The 23,177-nt window shown below is 40.5% G+C and overlaps 1 protein-coding gene across 5 annotated transcripts in view; it reads right to left on the bottom strand.

Moving 5' to 3' along the window:
• The window catches only part of AMOT (angiomotin), a 66,274-nt gene extending 45,791 nt beyond the window's left edge, over positions 1–20,483 (bottom strand). Inside the window, exons 1-4 of one of the 5 annotated variants that reach the window (XM_036454493.2) lie at positions 20,049–20,483; positions 11,004–11,081; positions 4,470–4,618; positions 1,678–2,608 (exon numbers count right to left, since the gene is read on the bottom strand). In XM_036454493.2, coding sequence (XP_036310386.1) covers positions 1,678–2,546 — 869 coding nt within the window. In that variant the 5' untranslated portion in view covers positions 2,547–2,608; positions 4,470–4,618; positions 11,004–11,081; positions 20,049–20,483. Of the gene's footprint in view, positions 1–1,677; positions 2,609–4,469; positions 4,619–11,003; positions 11,082–11,408; positions 11,541–20,048 lie in introns of those variants that run through there. The other 4 variants (XM_036454494.2, XM_036454496.2, XM_036454497.2 and 1 more) reach the window with 4 other exon arrangements.
• Positions 20,484–23,177: the final 2,694 nt, after the last annotated feature.

Below are 23,177 nucleotides of genomic sequence, written 5' to 3'. Positions count from 1 at the left end.
ATCAGGAAATGCCAGGTGCATTCTCTCACCTCACCTCTAACTCCACCCCTTGACTGCCTGTCTCCACAGTCACCCAATGAAGAACTTTAAGCCAAGAGGCTTTTTCCCAAAGCAGTAAGAAGGAGACAGGAGGCAAAGAGTTAGACATCAAAGAGATTCACAAACCTAGTCTGAGGGCCCCCTAAGATAAAAGCCACCCTAGGTCCAGGCACTTCAAACATCATGGCCACCAATAATTACCCAGGGTAACAGGGCAGGAATACCACGTAACTTCCCATCATTATTGCCCATAGACTGAAATCTACTAATCAGAGACATCATCCCAATAGCAATAACAGAAACAATGAACTGCATAATGGAATCATAATATCTGGTTGATACAATGGACCCCTGAATAAATCAGAAGTATACATGGGTGGACAAAAATAGGTTTACAGTTATAATACAAATAAATAATACAATTATTAATAAATAATAAAATAATAAACTATATGTTTTGTGTACTCACAACTATAAACCTATTTTTGCCCACCTGAGTATTTAGGAAGAATTGAATATATAAAACAGTACTCCTGAACTAAGGGCAAATGCTAGAGAAGTCATTGGTGTATTTTGCCTTCTACATTTTAGCGTCTGACCAAAACTTCCATATAATATGATGTGAATTTAAATTACATGCTTAAAAACACAACAGGTAACTAATAAAGTCTCTATAGAAGAAAGATGAAGCAATCCAGATTTCATAAACTGAAAGGAAATACAAGACAAATTATATTCTGAACCTGCATGTTCCCTCACAATAACATTTTGTTATTTTTTTAGTGTACAAAAGAATCACAATAATTCCTCCAAAAGATGTGTTCACAAAAATATGTGATGAGTTTTGCAGCGGGGGATAAGTAGTAGTGATAGGATATTCCAGACTAATTTAAGTCCAAGATAATTTGCTTCTGCTACTAAAGGAAGGGCTTAAACTCATCAGATAAACAAACACTGACACTTCTTTCAATATCCTAGAAGACAGGACAGCAAATAACTGCTGAAATCAAGATTTGTGCTCCTGTTCATCTACTAGGCAGGTGAGGCCATATTCAACCTCTAGAGCTCAGGGAATGTTAATACAGTACCAATTATGGCTAGAAATTCAGATTGACTATTTTCCGGCGGATAAGATGACCAGGCATATAAGATGACCCCCTAATTTTACAGTTAAAACATAGGTTTAGGCCTATATTCTCTGTATAAGACTACCCCCCACTTCCGAGGCAACACCAGTTCTTTTTTTAATAGACCGTCTCTCTGACTCTGGCCAATCTGAGCAGGCTTTTTACTAGAACACAGTGTACATGTTCTGTACCCAAAGCTACACTGTGTTCTAGTAAAAAGCCTGCTCAGATTGGCCAGAGTCAGAGAAGTGGTCTATTAAAAAAAGAACTGGTGTTGCCTCGGAAGTGGGGGGTAGTCTTATACAGCGAATATAGGCCTAAACCTATGTTTTAACTGTAAAATTAGGGGTCGTCTTATACGCCGGAAAATACAGTAAGTCAGGAGCCAGTCATGCATTGCAGAGTCTGTTATACCAAAGACAGGCCCATTCCTTCCCTTAAGATTCCTAACACACAGCAGAAGCTGGTTGGGGGAGGAAGTCAGAAAATCATAGAAAGGGAACTCTCTTACCTGGCTGCTCCATACTCAGGGGGATGCTGATACCTCATCAGTTGCCCCTCTGTTCTCCCTGGCTGGTTCAGACGATGCTCACTATAGAAGTGCCCTGGTTCTTGGGGCTTGCACACTACAGACTGGGGTGGCATGCCCTTGAAGGGATACTCTGGTGGGGGGCCTCGGTGTTCCATGCCCTTCAGGGTATGCTGGCCGGGAGGCCCTTGGGCCTTGTAGAATTCACTGGAACTTGTGGGATTCTTGTAGAGGTCATTGGGTTGTGGTGGAGAGAGTGGAGCGCTGGTAACAGGCGGATGGGCCTTAACTCCACTAGTGGCCAGTGACATCTGCATTAGTCGTTCACTCAAAGAGCGGACATGTCCTTGCTTAAGGTCTCTGAGTCCTTCATCCTGGTGCATCTTCCCAGGATTGAGACGCTGAACTGATGGTCGTCCCTCCGTCCTCATCTTCTGGTTGGTGACTCCAGTGACATAGAAAGCAGCTCCAACACTAGCATGCTGTTGGCCCCGAAAGTACTGGGACTGGACCTTGGCTTCTTCATAGGTTGGGAGTTCTTCATTATTCTGCATTCGAGGGGAAAGTTGCTTCTCCATGATGATATTTTCTGACTGAATTTCCTGCCCTTGGGGTTCTTGTCTAGCAGCATGGGCCACAAGCTGTTGGTGATGGTCTTGGGGACTCAACACATCATTCTGAGGACCTGGGTTTCCACTGCCACTGGGGAAAGGAGGAACAGTCCCTGTGGCTTGCTGGTGTATGGCAAGCAGGTTGCGATTCTCATTAGGATTGCCATAGCGAAGCTGCTCTTGTAGCAGACGCTGCAACACTGTGGTTCCTCCACTTGGTTGTTCTTCAGAATTTCTCATCTCTATTGCTGGTGGTGCCTTGTGAAGAGAGAGAGAAATTGGGCACCTGGGCTGCCCTTGACCTAGGAAGGGGAAACAGGAAGCTTAACACCCAAGTGATGGATAAATCATTCCTCTAAAGGGGAAAAATGGGTATTGGGGGGTGTGGATTCCTTTGCAGATACAAAGTAGAGAATTGAATCTAGAATTAATAAATTAATTGTTGGTGACTCCTGACTCGAGCATTGATATGATGAGGACGTTGGAGGCATAAGAACTCTCCATTTCCTCTTTCACTTTTAGCATGGGTTAAATATTTAATTTTGACTTAATTCTGTAGAGAACAGGACAAATCTGGAGCAGTCAAGTAGGGTGATCAAAGAGGGCAATCTTCCTAGGACCTTACAAGATTCATCTCTCTATATTCTATTTCAATGAAAAGTTGTGGCAGTGGGGGCAGGACAGTGGAGAGAAGTTGTCCCGCAGACAGGATTTGTAAAGCAGTTCAGCATGTGAAAGGAGTTATAAAATGCCAAATAATAAGTAAATACATAAAAGGTGATGAGAGCTTGGCTTGCACCAGATAGAAATGGTCCCTGCTCGATGGATATCATTTTCTGTGATCTCAAAACTCCGAAACGTATATTTTTTAAAGGAATCCTTTTTGTATTGTCCATTTTGGATGCTCCCTGGCTTAGTAAGAGAAGGGCTTGGAATCATTGTTATTGATAAGTTTTTCTTTCAGCCATCCAAGAATTGTCTTTGAGATTTTGTTGTTGTTGATGATGGGTAGGAGGAGCTTAAGGGAAAACCCTATTTCATTTAAGAGGGCCTCTGACAGAATTTAAAATTTTTAAATTTAAAAGGTCATCCTTCTGGAAAGGGTATAATTATAATATCCCCCACCCCCCAACTAATTCTTCTTAAGGAAGTAATATGGAGTGAGTGATACAGACATCAGTAGTAAGATAACTCAAGATTCAAATTCTAAGTATGCCATGGTTTTACAGGGTAACCTAAACAACTGATTCCTCTTTTCTTATCTTCTATTCCCCCACCTAAAAAATAATATAGGTGACCTCTTACATTGTCTCTCTCTCTGCACAGTATAGTAAGTAATACAAACTCATTACAGGCTCAAAAAATCTTTGGACAGAATCTGTCTCATGTTATGTACTATAATTTAATACGAATGCTCAATAATGAAACTTTCACTCTAAGGATCTTTAGTGTTGGATAATGTACACGATGTCACACAAAAAGTTACAATAAAGGTCAACTTAACCCACTTGTGGGTTCCTAGATGAGAACTCTGGAATCCTGGTTACAAGGATCTGGTTTCTATATTAAAAAGCCTCTGAAAACATGACCCCCTTTCCTTTAGTCTTACAAGGAGTAACCCAAAGATGTGTATTGTAGATAAAGTACAGTAATCTTCTCTCCTCTCACACTTCTTGCATCATTATGCTACCTGATTTCCAATTATTGTATAGAGTAACTAACCTTCCAAAGGCCCTTCTTATATCTCATTAATCGTATTTTTGGGGAAGAGCACACCAAGGGGCTGAGCAAACTGCCCTCAAGTTTCCTTTGCCTCCCTCTCTCCCTCCCAGCTACCCACTGGGACTCCTGCATTTAAACTGTCAGATTGGGATTTTCTGATAGGCTGAGAAATATAATATATATAAATCTCTTTTAGTGTCTGAAACTGGAAAAATGACTACCAAACTACTTTTCCTTTATAAAAAAATAGAAACAGGAGTATGTATGGTCACAGGAAAATCACTTATAAACCCCTCTTGCAAGGCAATGAAACCCAGACATTGAGCTACCCCAGACCCTGAAGAGTAAGTACACCACCCCCTCCCATTCCACACCCACCCCACCCTGCACACACACAGGCACGCGCACACACAGGCACACATACACAATGGTGATGCATACCTATTTCTGCTTTCTTTTAGGCTTAAAGCCTTGATCAGGATAGGGAATTCTTGCTTATGAGCAGCTCCAGAAACCGCAACGGCAGATTCCCTCTCCCCTAACACTCAGGTTCAGGTTAAGCGCCGCCAAGAGTCCAACCAGTGGTCACTCTGAAATGTTCAGGAGGGGGAGGGAGGAGAAATAAAAACGTCGTTTCTATTTTGCCACCAATGGCCAACTGTTAACCAAACCAGTCCTTCCAAGGGAATGACTTGTCCTCCCATGTGCTTGCCTTTTATATGAGTGGTAGAATCCATTTCCACCAAGACAAAAAGAAATGTCACTATCCAGCAGTATGTTCAGGAGATCAGCCAGTCTCCAGGAGATGGAAATGTCCAGGTCTGAGACTGGAAGATTACTCCGCTTTAGCCTCACAGCCCCAAAAGCCACTGCTTCAATTCTGAGTGGAATGATAGGTGATGACAGAAGCCATAACCACAGTCACCTTTAGGGTGTTTCCTTTAAATTGCTATCAGGAGCAGGACAGGTGAGTGAGGCCCTGCATCCCAGAAGAAAAGACGGTAATCAGAGGGCAGGTTTTTGGTCAAAAATTCAACTGCTACAGCCTCAGCTGGACAGAAGCAATCCCAAATGCTTTTTCACCCAAGTCATTAAGTATATATTGCATACTGGCTATTCCAAATACTTTCCAGCCTAATGCTAGAGGAATACAAAAGACACACAACATATTTTCCCTGCCCTCACAGAGCTTATAATCTGATCAATGCCCCATCCATTCTTCCTGTAGCAGCAAAGGCAACTGCCCTTCTCAGTGCATAGCAGCAACCCCACTCCCTCAAGAAAATGCCTCCACTTGCTTTCTCAGCACTTCCACAGCCCAGTGTCTCCGAAAAAGGAAAGGCTAGACTCACACAATCAAGACTAACTGCAAACACCCACCAGATATGGGTTTGAGATAGTCCTCATTTCTAATTACTGCTTTGACCCTCAGAAAAGGTCCTCCAGGTCCAACCAAAATGGTTATCAAACTGAAGACTTTGTGTTTAGGTGGCATGCAGAAGATCCACATTCTTGTTTTCTGTCCTGCCTTAGGCATGACTCACTCATATCACGTAAAGGAAAGGCTTTAATCTGCACCAGAGATACCATTTGTGGAGCAAGGCAATGCAAAAGAAGCACACAAGCAACTCTGCATTTCGAGAGCATGTCCAAAACATCAGAGTTTTTTAAAAATCCACAAAACTGCACAGTGATTAATTTAACATTATTTCCTTGCAATGTTGTCAAAAATAAAATGAAGAGATATAGAGGGAGAAAACATGGAAATTCGCTTTTCCATCTTGTTTTGGCCCAATGTGTAATCATAATCAAAAGCAAAAGCATCTCCCATCTGCAAGGTAATTATTTTGGGATATCTCCCCTAATTTCAAAGAGAGGAACAACTTCTAATTGGAATCAAAGTTGGACTATTAACAGAGCTACGGTAAATAACCACTGTGCTTCTGTTGTCCAATTCTGAACAAAAACAAAACAAACAAAAAAAGTTGTCATTTTTAAAACTGAAACACGCAGAAAACAGCCCAAGGCTTCTAAACTTGGACCCCTGAAGAGAAACCACCATATAATTCTTTGCCAGTACTATTTAGATTCTTCATGCCAATCTTGACTGGCTTGCTTCTAATGCCCAGTTCCTCACCATAAAAACTACTTGTCCAAAGTCTTGCTCTCTTTCCTTAATTTTATCCTCTCTCTTACAATCCTTTTCAAAACTCAAATCATTTTAAGTCAACCAGACACAGACTGTGCCTCCCCATTACCCTGCCCCCTGGCCTTTTTTGTTTCTGTTTAGAAGAGGAAAAGAACTTAGCCTAAGAAAAAAGCTTTGCTGATTTCTCTCCAGTTTGCTGATTGCTTCTTAAAAATCTTATGCTCATCTACATATTAAGAGTTACATAAAAATGAAAACACTACTCCATTTATTTATTAGAGAAAGGAAAGGAAAATATTCTTGTCTCATGTGCAAGAAGTAAAATAGTATGAACTCTGAAAGCTTTAATCTTCCCACAAATTTAATCATCCCAACTGTCAGGGGTCTGACATCATCTTCAATCAATAAAATAACCTTGTTTCTCCTGGACAAGCCGACTGTCCCTGAGGATATTTGATAGGGGAAGAAAGGATATCCGTGGCTCTCTCTTTAAAAATGCAACTTGAATCTATATATTAAACTCTTCTATAGAAATAACAGGTCAGCAAGGCCAAGCTAAATTCTTACTCCATTTGCATTTGTTCGCCTCTCCCAGTATACCTGGGAGATTGAGCCAAAATACATTAGTGAGAGCCCAGATGTTTTCCAACCCAAGTCCCAGAAAATCAACATGACAAGGTGGCCAAATTCCCCCCCTTCAAAGAAATTTTGAAATATAACTATAAGATCTTCTCTTTGTCCCCTCTATCTCCTCCTATTCTATCCCCACCCCTCACTCCACCAACCACAATGAAGCATGGAAGTCTAAGAAACCTGTTTTTCTGCTAAATCTTGGTCAACTTGTTCATATAATTTTACCTCCAGTTCTCTGGAAATAAGCCAATTCAAAGTTTTCCCTGTATCTGCATGCACATATTTGTGCATAAATACAGGCACGCACACACACACACATGCACACACCCTCCCATTACAAAGAGAGGCAAATGGCCCACTGAATTCTCTCATGTCCTCTCAGGTTGGTCTATATTGTGGCCTGTGTGTCCTAGGGAACACCTTTCCCAATAATCTTGCAACTTAGGATACTAATTCACTTCCTCTGGGAGGTAAGAAACAATGGTCCCTTTGCAGGTTAGCCCTAAACTTTTGATGGGTAATGGGCAGGTAGTATAAACACAATGGATAAGAGCCAGAGCCTAGAGTTACTCTATACAAGTTCAAATTCTGGATCTATGATTTACTAACTTACGTCATACATTTCTCTTGACCTCCCCAAGTCTCAAATTTCATTATTTGCAAAATAGGAATAACGGTGCCCATGCCTCATAGGGTTACATAAAGCTGAAGGGAGGTAATCCATGTAAAGTATAGACACTGAGCCTGGTACATAGTAAAGACTCAGTAAAAGTTAGCTATTAATATTATTATTTAAAACTGGCTTTTTTTTTTCTAGAAAGCTCAACAATTTTATAAAGTAAGGTTGGTTTTGTAAAATCTTTATTTGCAACTCAGTTTGTGTGCAGAGGTCCTTAAATTAGTGGATGTTGGAAGAAAGACTTTTGGGAGACCCTTCAGTGGTCCAACCCTCCTTTTTTATAGATGAAGATGCCAGAGCTTAAAAGGGGTCAGAGCTAGGGCCAGAATGCAGATTTTATTACTCCAAAGGGAACAGTCCTTCCACTAAAATATATTATCTAGCATATTAGTTTATACATAGAAGATGCTTAATAAATATTTATTAAATTGAATTGATTCTAGTTTTAAAAGACTATGAATGGAGTTTAATGCTACCACCAATTTTTCAATTACATTACAAGTAAAATTATAATGAGGGGGGGGGGGATCCAAACAGGTGAGAGGTATGTGTTTAGTTAGAAGTATGTGGAAAGACCTTACACAATAGCTCCTCTGTAGACCAAGATATGCAGATAGGTCAGGGAGTAGAAGGAATCTCCACCGATCAATATTTCCAGGCCCCCACTGTAGGTCTTGTCAACATCGTAATGACTTGGTACTTACTGTAACTTAAGTCTAACACTGGCTTAAGAAAAGGTTTTGAGTCAGTCCCACTTCTTTGCTCCTTGCTCTACCTCAATCTAGATTAGGTTAGAAATTTATTTTAAGAACCACAGTAAGACCTTGGCATTTTGAAATCTTACTGAGGATCAGTATCAGTTATCTGTTTCTGAGATGGCAAGTCAAATGTGTGGTCAATTTGGTCTCAGTTTTACTTTTCTGTACTATAAATCAATTAAGTTGAACATGTTAACAGACAACAAAAGTTATCAACCCTAAAATGTACATGAGCAGTGAAATACTGGGTAACAAGAAAAATACTGTTGCTACCACCTCTCCACTTTGCTCCACACATACCCATTCTAAGGGAGGAATAAATAGATCACACCATCACATCCCATTTCTTCTTGCCTCAGAAAGAATATAAGCAGTCCATAAAATCATATTGAGTATAAACTGAGAAAAGTTTAAAAATATACCCAGAAGCTACCTTCTTTACCAATATCCTATCTTCAATGGTATACTACTCACTTTTATTTTTACTTATTTTACAAGTAATATAAGCACAACATGCAAATATTTATAACAGAAAAAAGTCAATCATAATCCTAGCAACCCAACCCAAACATTGTTAATATTATAGAATATTCCCTTTAGTTTTTTCTTTGTATACTTGTGTTTTTGAAAAACAATGAAATATGAATGTACATGTAATTTTGGATCCTACATTTCACTTTATCATAAGCACTTTCTCCCTGTTGAAGCATAGACTTCATAAAAAAACAATGCAATGACTGTGTAATAGTCCATTAAATGAGTGTATCAAGATTCACTTACCCATTTTCCAATTATTCAGACATTTAAATTTCTTTCAATTTTGTCCTAGTCTAAATAATGTTATAAAAACATCTTTTGATTTGGTCTTTTTCAATATTTTAGATTATTTCCTTATGATAGAATCCCAAAAGTAAAATTAATGGTCAAGGAACATGAATGTTTTTAGATAAACCATTAAAAAAATAAAATTAGCAAAATATCAAAGTCCCATGAAATCTCTCCTTCATTTAATGAAAAGTTATCCTGCTCCCATTTCTCCACCAGGGCAGAACAGGACTCCTGGGAGGGAATAAAGCCAAGAGAAGCAGTGTAGTATCCCAGCGACTTTCAAAATGGCAGAGTGGAATGTGGACTCCCTTGTGAATCCAGCTTGCATGCACTTGTCCCAAATTGCCACCCAGTCAAAGAGCTCATTAGTAAAAGTATCAGGTGGATGAGAATAGGTTCATGGCCTGTAATCACTTATATCATGTTTCATTTTTTGCCCTTGGAAAGATCTGACAGTCAGCTTGAATACATTCAGTTCTAGTGACCACACATGCTAAATTCTCAGAATTAAATTGGTTAGTTTTCCGATATCAATATTCAATATATTTGGCAGGGTATTGTGCTATATAGAACTAAGCATGTATAACCAATGTGCCTGTGTAACTCTATTTTCAGCCACAGTTAAGGAGGCACATTAAAGGTCAGCCCTATTTAATATTTTATGGCTCAGTGGCATCTGTCTTAAATGGCCAACATGTTATAGACAGAGGTTTATTTGCAAACTCCACCATAAAAGTCATTCAGTCCTAAGGCAGTGGAGGAAACAGGCCAGAGATGCCTTAGCAAGAACAGACACAACGGGCATCTTTCCTGGGCTGCTTAGTCAGAATTCTCAGAAGAGAACAGTGCTTTCCACCTTTTCCTTGAAGATTTTTCCCCTAATCTTTTTACATTTTCCCCCTGCTCCCAACTCTGCCCAATATGGAAAATTAATTCTCTCTCCTCACAGTTTCTACTGGACTTTGTATACATCTCTATTAGAACACTTATTATACCATATTCTGCACAAACATTTATTAAACACTTAACTATAGCCAGAAACTGCAAAAGTCCTAGGGTGAATTGAAAGAGAGAGGGAGGGAGGGAGGGAGGGAGGGAGGGAGGGAGGGAGGGAGGGAGGGAGGGAGGGAGAGAGAGAGAGAGAACAGAGTCCAGTCTTCAAAGAGCTCTTAGTCAAGTAGTGGGGCACAATCCAACAGGAAACCAGAGGTATAAGCAGTTAATTCTGGCAACATAGAAGACTCCGCAAAATCTTCTGGGCCACCTGAGCAAAGCTTCACAGAGGTACAGACCTAAAAGTATGAGTAGGAGACCTATAATCTGATAACTGACTTGCTTATGGAGAAGTTGGAAAGGGAGGAGTCAAAGATAAGTTGAGATATATCTTTGGGAGTCATTAGCATATGGATAACAGCTAAGGTCAAAGAGTGGGCTGTATCAAATAGAGCAGGAGCAGACTAGAATCAAAGATGAAACTAGGTTGGGCCCCGGAAAAAAATGAGCAAGGGTCAGGTACTTGGCAAATGTGTGCATGCCAGAGAAATTCCTTTATTTACTTATGGCTCTCCCTCCTTCCCCTTACACCTTCAATCTAGGCCTTGGAATACACTGCTCCAGGAATGGAAGTCCCCAGTTACAATGCAGAGAGGAAAAGAGAAGTTCATCCTTGTCCTTTATGCTTCTAAGTACCCACACAAAAATCATTTAATATGTTGAGCCAGAAATGGAAGTTGTTAGACTGCAAGATCTTAGAGGGCACGGGCTGAGTGCAAGCTTTTCTTCTTTGTTATTCCTAACACCTAAAACTTTAATTGGTACATAAATTATACTTAATAACTGCATAGTGAGTATATAACTTCCCAAAGACTTTGCTAGAGACAAGAAAAGGAATGAAAGATATACTAGCAGTAACAGTAATACTATTTTACCTTTAGTTTCTCAGCCTTTCTTCTAAGGAGACAAAAGCTCTTTCACTTCTGCTATCTTATTTGTCCTTCTCAGCAGCTCTGTGAGGAAATAAAAGCAGAAGTAAATAATTCTATTTTACAACTGCAGAAGCTTAGGTCCAGGACAGATAGCTAATGACAACTAATTTGACCAAGGTTTCACTGTGGCCCACTGGTGGGACCAGGATAAGAATACAGGTCCTGTGACTTCCTGCCCTGTGCTGGGTTAGTAGACACAAACCTTTACAGAATTGACTCTTCAGTTTTTAAGAGGACAGTTCACAAGAGAAATTCATTAGTAAAGCAGATTCCCCAGGGCTCCAACAGTATCTTAAGCAAACTAGTGCACTGCACCTATAAGAAAATATCTAAGACGTTTCCCCTTACCAATACTGGAACGGCTAAATATAATATGCAGTGGTGCTCCACTAACATAATTAGGAGCTCCCTGTTTTGCTGTACCCCTTTGGAAGGGAGCCACATCTAACTTGTGTCTGAGTAGGGCTCAGATGCTGACTACAGGTGTGGCATCCAGCAGGTGCATGAACAGGAGCCAGGGTTTGATATCTTCATACCAAAGAACCTGAGTCACTCCCCAGAGTCAGCCCCTCCTCCTCATGCTGACTTGCAAGTCCCAAGAACCTGTTCTGAGTTGCCATTTCGAAACTAAATCTCTTCTCTGCCTTCCCAGGAAGTAGGGTAAAATCAGTTAAACTACCAATCACATAACCCAGCCAATTTGCCCACCCTCCAAAGCTCTAGGGCAGGCATATGCTGCAGGTATAGCATCAGGGAATACAGGGTAGTGAAAAAGTAGGTTTACAGATGTGAGCATGTGAATCAGTTTATTCTAGTATTATTATTTAGTAACTAGAGGCCTGGTGCACAAATTTGTGCACAGGTAGGGGCCCTAGGCCTGCATGGTGCTCAGGGCCTGTTAGGGCCAATCAGGACCTTCTGGCTGCAGGCCAAGGACTTCTTTTGTTCCGAACCACCCCCTGGTGGTCAGCACACATCATAGTGGGTGATTAAACTCCCAGTCTCCTGGTCAACTCCTGAGGGGACACTTTGTATATTAGCCTTTTATATACATTGAGTGGCCAGATTATTATGATTGCTGAATGCATAATAATCTGGCCACTCAGTGTATGTATATTAGAGGACTGGTGCATGAATTTCTGCATGGGTGGGGGGTTCAAGCCAGCCTGGCCAGGGGGAGTGAACATGGGTGGGTGACCGGCCTGCCTGCAGGTTGAACTCCTGGTCAAGAGGACAATTTGCATATTAGCCTTTTATTATACAGGATATACACTGAGTGGCCAGATTATTATTCATTCAGAGTTCATAATAATCTGGCCACTCAGTATATATACACTAGTAGACTGTAAACTTACTTTTCCCCAACCTTGTAATGACTTTCCCCTGCTAGTTAGGGGGGAAAGAAGTGCCACACAGACACATATTACATATTTAGCTACTGAGCACTTATTCTATTTCAAATGGCTCTGAAACCTCAAGAGCAAGTATCCATTCTCTTTAAAAAGGCGGAGTACAGAAGAAAGAACGTGCTAGGAATCCAGCACTCCAGTTCCCATCATAAACACTGTCCTTCAGGCTGCCAAGGGAGAACTGCTAGCCTAGTCACAAAAAGTACCAGGTCAGAAAAATCATCACATTGCTCTACTGGAAGCCTAACTGAGAGCCTGAGGCAGACAGAATGTTCTTAGGGGTAAAGGGGGTCATCAAAATTTTCTTAGCACCAAAATTTGTTTTCTTCAAAAAAAAAACAACAATTTGCCTTTCCCAAACACATACACACACACACACACAGAGAGAGAGAGAGAGAGAGAGAGAGAGAGAGAGAGAGAGAGAGAGAGAACTAATTATAGAAGAAAAAACAAATGTTACCTTAATAAAATGTGTTAGTTTTTTTTTGTGTCATTTGTCATACTTTTCCAATTCATACAGGAAACTCAATTTAATAAGCATTGATTTAGGTCCCATGATCCAGAAAGTAAAACTGGCTACTAAACCAAAATGTGATCACTGTATATAAACAGAGTGAAAAAAGAATCTGAACTGAAAACCTAAATGTAATGAGGAGAAAATTAGATTTCTTTAATATAGGCAATCTAAATAATTTTCCCCATCTGTGATTTTTATCTTAGTTTCCTATCACATGAAAAAAAAATGTCATTAATTCAATGAAAATCTATGCCCCTTGAAAACAACCCAAATGATTAGGTAATATACTAATTAGCTTCCTAATGGAGAAGGTTTTAATTGAACTATTCTATAATCTTCATCAAAGATTCCAGGGCAACTTCATAAAAGGATGTCAAACCTGGCCCATATTTTATCCCCTCAAAAATAATTCTCAATGCACAGAAACACAGAAAGCTTATATCTCTTCAATGCTGTTAACACTCGGGCCACTAAATTTTCTGATGTCAGCAATCCCCTTCCCACAAATATTCCAAGTATGCATCACCGTCATTCTCCTTTCAATTATGTGGTTTCTCTGCTCCTTTACTGATTGAGTCCAGGCCTCTAGGATAATGAGAAGCATGTGCAAGGAAAATATGCTCTTAAAAAACACATACATCAGTTTCAGTTGCATTATGAAAGGAGGGGAGATCATTTGTCCATATCAAAAGGATAAAAATATAGAGTTTGCTATGGGTTATATAAAGGGGAAAAAAAGATTGGCATCAGTGCCTAAAGTTTGGGGCAGTTATTTTTATCTGAAGCAACACCAATAAGAATAAGAGAGACCCTTTCCAGCTTGGCCACATTTATATTTAATGTTATCTTAATGTTGCTTTTGGGGGTATTTAAGTCCTGACATACACATGGAAATGAGCCATGAATTGTACAGCAAGCATAAATATTCCATCATTAATAAAAACCAGCTGTGTATAAAACACTACAATGGCTGGGTTTCAGTTACTGGCTATCATCAGTATGTGTCACAAGCAAATATTACTCAAAACTTTCTCCTTTCTCCTTTAAAACACACACACACACACACACACACACACAGAGAGAGAGAGAGAGAGAGAGAGAGAGAGAGAGAGAGAGAGAGAGAGAGAAATTTGCTTCACTCTTTTTAATCTTCTGGAAGAGCTTTGAAGAACTCACTAAAGTCTATGGCACATTTCAACGAATGTGTCTTTTTGGAGCAATTTTCATCATCCTATGAGATGCTACAGTCCTCCTACTAGTACTTCAACTTACCACATAGAATGAAAATGTTTAATTCATTATTTTAAGAGCCAAGAGGTTCACTAATACAAATGATAGTACAACTAATTATAGCCAATAAGGCAATGAAGCAAAGGACACTGTAAGAGAGCAAAGCTCATTAAAAATCAAACCTGCACAGGACCCTATAATAAGCCTGCTCTGCCATCATGCAAACACCTTTCCTCCAATGACCTCAAAGCTTGTGCCCAATATGAAGCATGCCTAAACACCTCTGTGAAGTATTAATATCCTTGCTTCCCAGAAGGGTAACTGAAGCTAAGAGCAGCTAATTCATTTACCTTTGGTCACATGGCAAGTCAGAGAGGGTTGGGCAGAGAAACCCAGAGCCTAACTTCAAGTCACACAGTCAAGTGATATTTCATGGAGTGGGGACAATAGTGAAAGTGACTTTACAAATGTGAAGGACAGTCAATAGAGTTAAAAATATTTTCAAAAATTACCTTAGGAGATTTATCAAATATATCCACCTGCATTTTCCCATGAATACATATCATTTTATTTTTTTCATATTTTATTGACTTTTCAGAGATAGGAAGGGAGAAAGATAGTTAGAAACATCAATGAGAAAGAAACACCGATCGGCTGCACCAGTCCTCGAATATATATACATTGGGATGGGCCTGCAACCAAGGTACATGCCCCTGACCGGAATCGAACCCAGGACCCTTCAGTCTGCAGGCTGATGCTCCATCCACTGAGTCAACCAGTTAGGGCGTGAAAACATATCATTTTTAAAATGCCCCTGCACTGAACTTAGTACTAAGTATTAAAAACCCATACTTTACCTTCCTGATCTGATTAAAGAAATCTAATCAAATTTATGATGAGTCACTGGTTTTCAGGAATTAGTCCATCCAAAATTGGAGATCAAACATATATTACAACTTTGCTATCAAAGGAAAATTAAAGGACCCTGTAACTGAACTTTCACTATATGGTGAAGGTGTCAAAGAACACATTATGTGTGAATTACTTTGCTACACCTACATATTTTATATTTAATTGTCTAAAGTCCTTAGTTTCCTTACTATATTTACTCTAATTTAAGTGTATTATTTTCAAAGCTATAAAACAAAATGTTTGTGCTTTCTTGATTTTCCTTTAGCATTCAGAAAATTCCATAGTCTACCCAAATTTGTACCTTCTTGGTGGGATATCATGATACAATGATTTGAGGATCATTAGTGATTTAGACAAAACAGTGGACCCTCATTTTATTTTTGCTTAAAATGAATGATGGAGGAATAACAGAAGGTCAAGGAAGTATAATTAACAGTTTTGCTCGATACATGAGCACCCCTAGATCACACCTACTCTTTCAAAAAACAAACCTGTGGGATTCTTCATGTAAATTCAATCAGGTTCTGATTTCATTCCTCCACACAAGTTTAGAAAGATAAGTCAAAAACAAAAACAAAACATAAGTCATTTCTATGACTCTATGTAAAATCCATGTAAGTTGAGAAACAAGGACTGAAAGGAACTAGAAAAAAATGAAAGCAGGTGAAGTGTTAGGATGATGTAATTCTCGACCAAATTTTGGGCAGTCTCAGTTTTGAAATGATATGTTGTTAAAATACAAAACAGAATGCATTCATATTTATATATCCTTACAGACTTTTAAAAATTATCCAGATGACTACATGATTGTATTCTAATAACTGTTGCACCCCATTCTAGTAGGACTCATTCATATTCACACCAGAAACTGAAGCCTAGGAAAAAAAACATAAACTTTTCATTTTTATTTATTTTTTTTTTTAACTAGAGGCCTGGTGCATGGATTCATGCACAATGAAAGGAAATTAATTAGAAAAAAAAATATTTTAGATGCCGGAGAGGGACCTGAGGAGACTGGCCAGCAGAGGAGGGATTATGGAAGGGCTCCAGGGCATGTCCAGCCCATCTTGCACAGTCCCCATAGGCAAGACCCCAGCAGCAAGTTAACCTATCTGTCAGAGGATCTGCTCCCCTGGTGGTCAGTGCACATCATAGCGACTGGTCAAATGAACAGTCGGACACTTAGCACATTTACTATATCGGATCCTCACCCAAGGATATTTTTTTCTATTGATTTTTAGGGAGAGTAGGTGAGGGAGAGAGAAACATTGACATAAGTGAGACATCAATTGGTTGCCTCCCACATGCGCCCAACTAGGGCCAGGGATCAAACCTGCAACCTTGACCGGAATCAAACCCAGGGGTCCTTCAGTCTGCAGGCCAATGCTCTGTCCACTGAGCCAAACTGGCTAGGGCTGGAAACCATAAACTTTTGAGGACTGGTTCACAAAATCACCCTGTCAAACCTTTACCATTTACAGTGGAGAAAACTCACCAAGGGTGGTAAACTGAGTTAGAGGTGGGTCAAGAGCCCAGGTCCTTGTCACCAATACACTCGCTAAGAAAGCTTAGCATACATAGCTTCTTAAAGTCACTGCTATTTACCTGAAATAATTTTCTGTGCCTTTGAGGTATTCAAATACAATAACTGGAATTAAAATATTTCAGCTATATGGTATAGAGAGTCCCATTCTTATAATTATCTAAGTCTGTAAAGTCTGATTTATTTCCATCAAGTCATACTGGCTACCTTCTCCAAGTGGTTATAGACTACGGCTAAAGGTGGCCAGCATTATTATAAGCCAAAATGATTTAGACAATTAACTCCACACTAAACAACAAAATGATTTCAAAAGCCAACTAAGTCAAACAATAGTAATTACAACAGACATCTAATGTCTTCCTTTCTGCAATAAATATCTTTCAGAGAAGGCTCAGCTATAGTGAATTTTTATATATTAAGTAATAGTTCAAAGGCATTAATTAGGAAAGCTAGTTCTAAAAATAAAAACAAAAACAAAAAACAAAACAAAACAAACAAACAAACAAAAAAAAAAAACCTGTAGTGGATTCTTTTATAAAGCAAATGACCTCCTATTTTTCTTTTTTTTAAAGTCCAGATTTTGTATGTTGTGAGTGGAAGGGGAAACATCCCTCCTTTCTCTGGGTTATAAGGTGTCCAAAACCCACCATGGAGCAGAGTAATGCAGTATGGACTGCCTGATTAATGCTATCTTCATTCCTGGGACCAAATTCCAATATTTGACTTGGGATGGGACTCTAAATTTTGAACCAAAGTCTACCAAACGCAGCAAGGAATGAAGAAGTCAGCAAGACTAAAGCCAATATGTCATAGTAAACCACCCCCAAAAATTATTGGGGACAGGAAATCAATGGAGCACAATTCTAAACAAATTGGTTTAGTCCTAAGCTAATTAATTTGTCAAGCAGATCTCCAAACCCACTGAATCTAATGGGGGTAAGAGGTGATATAATAGATTTGGGAACATTACCCATTTACCATCCTAAAAGGCTTGGCCACAACTACACACACCTCCTCCACTCCTTTCAGCAGTTTTAAGCTGGTCTTAATGGGTTCAAAGGACAATTTCTTTGAGACAGTACCTAATACACTGTTCTCATGCATTCCAAATGCTCAGTCTCCATGGAGGAGGCTACCTGGTCACAAACATTTCCAAAGAGGGAATATATCCTCTACTCATCCTCATTGGTAACCCCCACCACCAACAAAATAACTTCTAACCATCCTGAGAATCCAGGGGGACTTTTTAGAGGGAAAAGGAAAAGAAAACTTAAGAGGAGAGTAAAAGAGTGTGGGAAATTCCTCTTGTCTCCAAATCGGGGGGAAAAAAGCTTTAAAACTGGATCAAAGGAAGAAAGGGGGATGGGGGAGAAGGGCCGCTTAATTACAAAGACACCCTTTTAAAGAAGACTCAGGCCCTGGGAGAGCTCTTAGGAGAGGCGCAGAAGCAGATGTACCCACTTAGAATTCTGGCACTCAATGGGACCTCAAGGTCATAGCATCCATCTCTCTGTTTTCTGAATAGACTGTTCTTAAGCCATTCTAGAAAGTCCGATTTGTTCTTTATAAAACTTCAGATAACACAACTCCACAAAAAACTTTGGTTGTGCATTAGTCTAATAAATCATACTTCATAAACCAAAAATGACATTTCAACTTCCAAATCCAAAAGAGTATTGAATATGATTTTTTTAACTCTCTTCTAAAACCAAATAGGTAAACAGATCCACAACTTCTACATACAAGTATGGTCAGAAGTTTGCTTCACATCTAGACTATGAAGTTAGGAAAAGCACTTTCAATTTACAGACCCAGACTTTTCCAAAGAAAGAAGTATCTTAAAATTAAGTATGATGTAGTGCCAGAAACTGTCTGTAAATGACACCGGATAAACCCATACAGAATAGCTGGGACCTGAGTTATCATCTGTAAATAGATGCAACTACTCTACAACCACCTGGCTATTAAAATATCCCAGGCTAGTTATAAAATGTAGTTTGGTCAGGTCAACTTTTCCCTCCCAGCTGATCTGAAACATGATAGCCTTTAAAATTGTCACCCTGTAATGTTCCTTCTCTCCTTTCCTGCTTTCCTTTCCCCCATTAAAGTCAACCAAAAATTATTTTAAAACATGTCAATAGTTTGTTCCCAAATAAGCAATGAGTTTGGGACATCTTGGTAATAGGTCTTTGAACACAGCCATTTTGTAAGTTTGTTGTGCTTGGCCAACTGGAGATAGGTAGTTGATGGGTGAAGATTTATCCCCCATCCAAAATGGTATCTCAAACTATTCTTAGCTACTAAATGAGGGTGCTGAAAGGTCTAACTGAGAAGGCTTCATAAAGGCTGGCCTGAGAAAGAAGTATTCACAAGCCTAGCTCAAGGAGACTTAAATAACCTTAGCCCTCCATTTTTGAAGATTATGGTAACTATCTTTCTCTCTGAATGGGAGAAGAGGATTATATTTTTTAAAAGTTTTAAAATGTCTCCCAATTTCCATTTTTCCTCGGGGGGGGGGGAGGAGGGAAGAAGAACTAAATGAAACACTCCAAGATGTCAGAAAATTATTTCTAAAATACATGCTAGAGATCAGAAATGCTGTTTCTCAAAAACTTTCCCTTGCCTCTCATTTGATTGTATTTAGTCCCTTGCTGCAAGTTGTTATTACATTATTATCAGTGTTAATTTCCGAGGGATTGCTCACAGCCTACAAAGACTGTCACTTTCCATCTCACTTTTCTTTCTCTTCAGTTTCATAAGTAGCTAAGTCCATCTTGCTGTTGAAACAGCAACATATAGTGACCCAGGCTTGGGACCCTCAAGACACCTGTATGATCCTGCAAAAATAGTCACTGACTTATATAATGCAGATAAGGGGCAACTCCTCCACACCAACACACAGGTAGCGCCTTGACTTTAAGACTTCAAGAATTCAAGGCCCCCAGGGGATGGGAGTGTAAGCCCCCACCCCAACCTTAAGCATTTAGAAGGAATGCATCTAGCAATCTGAGATAAGCGCGTACTTTCCTGCTATGCTAAATGTAGACCTCAAGTTCCCTCAGGTCTTTAATTCCTTTTGTACTTAACTACCTAGAGACCTAACTACAAGGACCCCAGGAGGCAATGAAGTAAAAGTACCATCAACTTGTGGTACCCACTAGCATCTCCATAGGATGGGAAAAGAGCACACACTTTTTAACCAATTTAACTTGCTGCACATGTCGAAAAACTCATGGCCAGCTGCAAAGAAAGTAGAACACGGGTATCCCCACACGCATTTAGGCATTTAGATCGACTCACGCCGAGGACACGATCAAGTTCATGCCACCATGGATTCTACCCCAGTTCCCCGCGAAAATTAACCAGGCGTCTCCTACCCCTGAATGCAAGGAAGACAAGGTGATGACTCTCCGCTCCTTCAAGTGGCTTCGATCCTGGGCCAAAAGCCAGGGATGGGCAGGAGAGAAGCCCGGACTCCTGGCTGCTCCCCTCTTCGCTGCTTCCTCTGCGTTTTCCTTGGTGGCAGTGGACAAGCAGGATACCGGACCGGAGGGTGGAGCAGCGGATGGTCGGAAGCGAGACAGATTGGAGGTGGGGTGGAGGGAGCGGTGAGAACTAAAAGAAGATGAAGCGAAAGAGAGAGGAGATGGAGGAATAAATCAGGGGTCTACCAGCTGGGGCAGTCAGAAATCTCCTCGGAAGGAAGGGGCGTGACTGCGAAGAAGGCAGCTCCTGGGCAAAGGATGGGAGGTAGGGGAGGGGGGCGAATGGGTGGCTTTTCTTCTTGTGGTGAGCGGCTTGGACCGCCCAGGAGCGGGAGGAGAAGGGGGAGGGGGCGGGGTGGACTACGGAGGAGGGCGGGGTAGAGGGCGGGGAAAAAAGGGAGGGAGTTTGCTTGGACCCTGGAGCGGAGGTGGGGGGGGGGGAAATAGGCGGGGCCAGAGGGCGGGGAAGTTTCAAACAATTGAACAGGCCAGAGCTCTGGGCCCTCGCTGTCCTTCACTCATTAACGTGGCACAATTTGGTTACAGTGTCCCTAGGAGTCTACACAAGGACTGAGTGGAAGGAAGGAAAGGGTTCTGCAAAGACTACAATAATTATTTATGGCAACAGCGGAGCGGAGTCGCATGGGAGAGCCAGTACAGCTTCCCGCCCCACAGTAAAAGGAAGAAAAAGAACTAAAAATGCTGAAAAGCAGCTTCTTGCAAAGACTACTTAAAATAATGCAGGAAGGAGAGCGCTGCGCTCCTTCGCTTTCCTGCCCCTTTAGTTTCCTATTATCAGCAGGCCCCCACCCAGGTCGCAGCTCTGCGAGGCACCCTCTTTTCTTCCTACGCTCCCCCTAGCCACCCCCCCCCCCCACCTCCAACTATCCCAAGAAGCTTCCCTGTCCGGCTCCTGTAGCGAGCCGCTCCAAAGGCGGGGGGCGGCGGGGGCGGGGCTCCGTGGAGCCTCCGCCTCTAGGGCGGGCTGGGAGGGCCTTCCCTGGTGGAGGCTGAAGAAATGTAAGTCCCACCCACCATTCTCTTGCAGCTAACGGTTGGTGAATCCTGGCCTAGGACTCGCTTGCGATTGGTGACTTCCGCCGTCGATCTGATTCTTTTGTCCCACCCGCCCTCAAAATTAATAAAACTAAACAAGAGGCTATTGTCTAGCTCTCCTTTCTTTCCCAGCTACTGCTGAGAAGAGAAAGATGAGACGCTTGGCTTCTCAGTCTCCTAAGAGAGTGTGTTGGCCGGCTCCAGTACACCTTTATGGCGCTGTCTGGCCCTCTGGGAATAGGTAACTTTTCTTCCCCTTTAATTCATTAGGCCTCTAGGAGGGAAGGTTTGTGAAGTGTCAATGTGGTGTTCACAATAGCGAAAAACTGATATTGCCTAAGAAACTGGATTCAGTACAGCATCCTGGGGCACTGAAAATCTACCACTTTACACCTGAGAAATGAAAACACAAAGAAACAATGTAGGGGGTAGCAGAATAACATGGAATTTGAAACTAAAGGAAGAACTCATCTGGCTCTAGCACTTACCAGTATCTGCTAGTTGTGTAACTTAAGTCTCTTAACATCTCTGAGCCTTAATTTGCCTATTAAACAAAGGTTGTACGACATACCCTATTACTTTAATGGCACTGGTATATGAAAATAAAATGAACTGTGTGTGAAAACCCTGTAAACCACAAAGCACCTCAAACTTGTATCTGTTTCAACTTGTGCACGTCACATGATGGAAAGTCTCACCTGTGTCTGAGAATCAAATATTTTACTCATCTGTTTTAAGCATTTACATCCCAGGTGTGTAGGTATTGTGACTATATTTTTTAAAGTCAACCCTTTTCCTATAATTTTCAGGGTGGATATGAAGTTGGCTCCCTGCAGAAAGAATAATAAATCACCCCTTTCTAACCAGGGTAGGTGAGATTTCTTTTTTAAACAGCTCTGCAGTGGTGCCACAACCTAAATCTATTGTGGTGCTGGTACTGAAAAAGGAAATCATGCTGTGTATATCAGAAGTGAACTTAAGAAAACAAACATGAGGGAACATTTACCATGGAAACCACCATTCTCTACAGGTCCATATTTCCTAGAAAATGTTAGAAGGAGGAAGCAAGTATAAATGTAAAGAAAGACCTTGACAGCACAAAGCTATTATAATGAATTCTTGCCAATGAAAAATTGACCTCCAAATCAAGTCTGTCTAACTGGGAGCTTTCTGAAGGGACATAGATCAAGGCATGCAAGAGAAAGTGTGCACTTAGGATACAGTCTCACCATGAACAGGGTCGTAGAATATAACTGAATGCAGGAAAAGTAGTGGGCCCCTGCCATGTAGTGAGGTAACCTCATTAAGCAAAGCACTCCTCTAGGACTGCTGAAAGATTCAGAAGCAAAAGCATGGGCAAAATGCATTCTTGGAATGATTCTGTTTATGCGTGAGGTGAAATTATTTGGATGCTTTTTATGAGCAAGGTGAATTGTTTTTGACTGTTAAAGACATGGAGATATCTGGTTTGTAAACCAAGGGAAGATTATTCTCGCCTCACTGAGGAAGATACACATAACTGGAAGCATCTACTCTGCTCCATTTATGAGTGAATTGAAAGAATATCATGAAAATGCCCATACTACCCAAAACAATCTATATATTCAATGCAATTCCTATTAAAATACCAATGGCATAATTCCACAGATCTGGAACAAATATTCTAAAAATGTATGTGAAACCAAAAAAGAACCCAAATTGCCTCAGCAATCTTGATACAGAAGAACAATACCTGTTATACAATACCTGGTATCACAATACCTGTTATCAAACTGTATATAAAGCCATTGTAATCAAAATACTCGGATACTAGCATAAAAACTGGCATATAGATCAATGGGGCAGAACAAAAATCACCTCTTTCTAATCAGGGTGGGTGAGATATCAACCCATCCCTATATGGTTAAGTAATATTTGACAAAAGAGGCAAGAATGGGAAAAGAAACTCTCTTCAATAAATGGTGT

Source organism: Pipistrellus kuhlii, unplaced genomic scaffold (genome assembly GCF_014108245.1).
Source record: "Pipistrellus kuhlii isolate mPipKuh1 unplaced genomic scaffold, mPipKuh1.p scaffold_m20_p_29, whole genome shotgun sequence".
NCBI lineage: Eukaryota > Metazoa > Chordata > Mammalia > Chiroptera > Vespertilionidae > Pipistrellus > Pipistrellus kuhlii.
The sequence above is the reverse complement of the archived record's forward strand: the minus strand, read 5'-3'. Positions and strand labels throughout refer to the sequence as shown.